Below are 4,862 nucleotides of genomic sequence, written 5' to 3'. Positions count from 1 at the left end.
TCTATGACTGTTCATTCTCAGTGTGTTATACGTTCAATTAGAAAATATTAATAGAAAGTTAGCAAATTAGAACTTAGAAATTACAAAGTAGAGAGTTTGGTCATGCAGTACTTATAGTGCGTGTGAGCATGTTTCTAGAGTGCAGGGAAATGGTTTAGTGTGATATGTGTTCTATTAGCATCACATCAGCCAGCTATGGTAATTAGAGCCTTGATTTAGTATAGACTTGTTATGTTAGGTTGAGCTGTTTAACCCTTAACAGTAGTAAAAGCAAACTTGATATAGTTAATACTTATTAGGCCAATGTTAGTTAAACTTTAAGTATGGTCAGAATTCTCTGTTCTTCTGTGTTCTTCTCTCTCTGTATGATCATGGGGTCCAGTTTCCTGTTGTTCAGTAACAGGCTGATAGGGGTTTCACTGTTGACTTAGACCAGCTTTTTTTGGTCACTGGTGCAGCTTCTTATTCTGTCCTCAAGATATTAAGTGCACCAAAACATGTCTACAAAGGCCACTCATTTACACTGACACTCCCAGGTGGACAGAAGCGTATGGGGTATCTTGACAGTGTGGATGCTAGCAAGAATGAAGGACACTGCTTGTGGTGCAAGATAGAATAATACTTTGACACGAGACCGAATGCCTGGCGCTGGGAGGAAGATAGTGTCTATAGGATTATTACAATAATGAGCTGTGGCAGATCACTTTAGGACAAAGTAAAACTACTATACCAACATGGGTCCTTTGGATAACATACTGATACAGTATGCTACAACCACACTTCTTTGAAATTACTGCTTCAGATTTTGTAGTGTTCATGACTTTATTCTGACCAATGGGCCTCTAGGGTCTCTTAAATGGAATAGTGGTTTAAGGGTAGATAAATAGCTTTGATATATATTTATCTGACTTTAGTCCAAAATTTCAGTTTTACCTGTTTGATTAATATGGATCTGGCAGACCATGAAGGCCATAGCATGCCATTCCATTAATTTTCAAATGATTGGGTTAAGACCATTCAGTGCCCTGTGAACATATAACATTGCACTCATTATTTCTCTTATTGAGGTCCTTTCATTTGTTATTAATCTAATATAATTGGATTAAACTTCAATTTGAGCACAAATTAGCTAATATAAGACTTGAATCTTCTGGCAGAACAGTTTTTAAATGCACAGGTAAGAGCATTACTTCCAGCAAACTATTGACACTGACTCTTTAGGACTAGTAAATTTCACATATACTGTATATTAGTGATGGCCTACTTAAAGAAATTACTGCACATATTGCATACATTCAAAATGGTCTATGTGCATTCATCTAAAGCTAACCTATGTGCACTTTACCTACAGCTTACAGCATATAGATAACTTCATAATGAAGAACAGTGTGAGTATTAAACTTGAGAATAGTTCTCTTTCACAAGAATAAATATTTTTTGTTCAGTGCACAATCAACTGGTAGTAATCTGAACCCAAAGAAAGAAACCCAAACAAATCAGCTTCTAGTGTAACAAAGCCACATATTTGCCATTCTTTTTTGTGCAACATGCATAGTTTTTTTTTACCTAATCTCTCTTTTGCATAAAATGGAAAGAAAAAATACACAAGAGATTGTCTGGGCCTTGGTTTTATAACTAATGTGTAAACTTCTATAATCTCCCAGTTTATCCTCTGTGTATGGATCAGTGTGCAGCATGTTTGAGGACGGGAGAAAGGAAAGGAAGCACATTAAGGTTAGAGTGTACACACAGCTGTGTAGTAAGAGGAAAGGGAGTGTACATTAAGTGATAATGCTGCTGCCAAGACAATGACATTAACACCTGGACCTTATCAAGGACACTGCCAGCATCTCTCTCTCTCTTTCAGTCTCTCTCTCTCACACGCACACACACACACACACACACACACACACGTACACACCCATGTTTGTATTCTCACACAAGCATACCTACACACTACAACATTCACACATCCAGGGTGGGAGAGGCTGAGAGAAAAACACAGAGAGGAGGAGGAGGAGAGCATTATCTTGATGAAACTGTGCTTCATACAGTAGCCCAAGCCAAAAGTGAACACAGCTCTGCTCTGTTTTATTGGAGATTACCCAGTTAAGGTCCAGCCTGGGTTCATCTTGTTTAACAGTGCATACAACTACAACACTGAGTGTCTGTCCTATATGTGTATTTGATCTAATAAAATGTGCTGCTACTCCTCACACATCAACCATCAGTACTACACACCTCACCCCTGACCTGGCAGCCAATCAAATCTCCCAATCTTGCTGACCAGTGAGAACACACATCAATGAACCAGAGAGTATGGCACAACACAACCTCTTCATTAGCCCACCATCACAAGGTCTACAAATTACATGGCTAATTCATGGATTCAGTAGCAAATATGTTATTGTTCCTATCTCCAGGATATGAACAAGTCTAACAAATCAGAAATGGGTTTTCCTGCTCTGCTCACAGACTTGTGAACTGTGTTAGGTATGTTCATGAGGAAAACTGGCTCTGAAAGCTTAGTTCACTTCCAGGTAGCACTTAAAAAGGTCCTGTCTCTTAAATGTTGCCAAGACATGAATAATTTGTAGACCTTGATCCCATGATTGCTCTCTGCTGTACTCCACACTTCTTTTTCTTCCTACTTTCTTCTTATTGTGGTTTTGTATATAATAGGTTGTGTTCAAATCATACATACCTCCTTGTCTACATATTTTCTTGCCTGGTTTCCTGGCACATTCCTTGGATATTCTTTTGACTGTAAAATGAATAAAAGACTAAAGAATAACATGGAGCCCCTTGACGTGCAATGCACACAGGAGCTGGCATGCACACACACAGCTGATTGACTGAATAAGATTTTGAAAAGCAGGAAAGGCAGACATAGAGACAGAGGAAAAGAATGAATCACACCAGCTCAATCAGCACAGTATTCAGTTTATCAGTCGGCCAGCCAGTCAGCCAAATCAATCAGTGATGATCATGACAACGACTGTCTTGTTTAATGAACTGTGGCCATTGTAGCTGGGCACAATAGGCTATGATGAGCTACAGACAGGAGTGGAAGGAATTTGTAGAAGAGGACAAATAAGGCAATGAGCAAAAGGATGAGCTGGGCATCAGAGGGGAAGGAGGTAGAGAAGTAACAAGGAGGTGGTGGAGGAGAAAAAGTTATAAAGGATGGAAGAAGATTGCAACAGATATGGAGTGGAATGAAAAGGGCATCAGTGGATGTCATACACACACAGAGAGACACACACTCCAGCTGTCCTTTTTCACAAAAGCACTCTCACACATTTGTGTACTCTAAGCAGTGTCATGCACATTAAACATGCACAAGGTCATGCATTTCCTCTACTGACAGACAGGGACAGAGACAGAAATGCACTCTCACATACGTAGATAAAATACTGCCTGACAGCATACTCTTCTCTCTACCAGAAGGTTGTGGGTTCAGTTTCCTCTGCTCCCACCTCCCACACCCCCACTGTACCCACAACCATCCTAACCTGGGTCTGCAGGCCTACTCACCATCCTCAGTAGGGACGTAGATGTTAAGATAAAGACAGTCCTCGCTCTGGTCTTGGACATATGTGGACACCACATCAATGCTGTTGGTGAACCACACCGGCAGCATCACATCTGGGAGGCGGCCCTCCACGATGCTCTGAGGGCACACAGGGGCAAAGTGTGTGGCATTGCGGATGTCCGGCCAAGATGCTGGTGGCTCGGGTGGTTGAAAGCGGCGCTCGCTAGTGGGTGGAGTGGCATACGGCACACCCAGAAACTGCACGACAGGACCCAGGATTTCATTATTGAGCTCCTTCTTAACGCCGCGCAGCTTGCCATTGGCAGTGGTCACCACTGGGTCGTTCTCATCAAGTTTCTCAGCCGACACACTAGCCAGACACACCTGGAGCACTAGCAGCCCCAGCCATATTAGAGAGGACACCCACCACCTGGCATTTAAGGAAGCTTCAAGCTTAATATATCCCATCATCCTGCTCCTGCTCTGAAGTAGTCGACATCCAGTCCTTGAATTGTGCCTCCAGTGGGACATTGCTGCTACTCCTCGTTTTTAACTTGTTTGTTGTATCCTCTCTTGTCCTTTCTGAGTGAAAATTCCTTGTTTTCTGTCTCTCACTTACACCATGCAGATGCAAACACAAACACACAGTCACACTAACTTCACATTCACACACAAGCATAAGCGAGTGGGTAACTCCGAAGTGAATGAGAACTGTGGTTTCTAATAATCCTTTTTAAAATCCAGGCAGTGAAAACCATCCAGTGAAAATGTAGCAGCCATCAGATTCACCCAGCTTGGTGAAGAAAATTGAAGAAATATTCCTCACAACATGGATAATATGTCTCACAAAGGTCATGCCAACAACCACTGCAATGAAGAAGAAAACGGTAGAAATATCATCTTTATGCGCCCCTTCACAGCAGGTAGACACACCAGTTAGTTTAATGGTTTCCACCACTGTGAGGTGAGTAGATTGCCATGTACAGGAGCAGAAGGAGGAGCAGTGCTGCAATGGCTGTAATGGATATATCTGGAGTAGTTGTGTCTGGTCGAAAGTCTGTCCCCTGCAACACAGAAACAAAGCAACAATTAGCATGCATGCAAAGAGAGATAATAATATTCTCAGTTCAATATCCTTGAATACTTGGCAGCACAATGATACTGAAAGAGACACAGCTGAGCGCAAGAGCAATTTAACCCCTGAGTATAATGCAAAAATATCAATCAGTTAAAGAGGAATATTTTTACTCAGCAGCTCAACACACAAGGGGCATTTTTCAATACCTAGAATGCCAAGTTTGAACTCCCGTACTTGGTAAGTTTGAAC

At 41.6% G+C, this 4,862-nt stretch overlaps 1 protein-coding gene across 8 annotated transcripts in view; it reads right to left on the bottom strand.

The window, feature by feature from the left end:
• The window catches only part of nlgn1 (neuroligin 1), a 586,564-nt gene that overhangs the window by 526,847 nt on the left and 54,855 nt on the right, over positions 1 to 4,862 (bottom strand). For 4 of the 8 annotated variants that reach the window (XM_020620000.1, XM_020620001.1, XM_020620003.1 and 1 more), the window contains exons 2-3: positions 3,538 to 4,599; positions 2,705 to 2,764 (exon numbers count right to left, since the gene is read on the bottom strand). In XM_020620000.1, the coding sequence (XP_020475656.1) occupies positions 2,705 to 2,764; positions 3,538 to 4,066 (589 nt within the window). In that variant the 5' untranslated portion in view covers positions 4,067 to 4,599. The remainder of the gene's footprint in view (positions 1 to 2,704; positions 2,765 to 3,537; positions 4,600 to 4,862) is intronic. The other 4 variants (XM_020620002.1, XM_020620004.1, XM_020620006.1 and 1 more) reach the window with 1 other exon arrangement.

This window comes from Monopterus albus, unplaced genomic scaffold (genome assembly GCF_001952655.1).
Source record: "Monopterus albus unplaced genomic scaffold, M_albus_1.0 scaffold230.1, whole genome shotgun sequence".
NCBI classification, from domain to species: Eukaryota; Metazoa; Chordata; class Actinopteri; order Synbranchiformes; family Synbranchidae; genus Monopterus; species Monopterus albus.
This window is presented reverse-complemented; position numbering and strand designations above follow the sequence as displayed.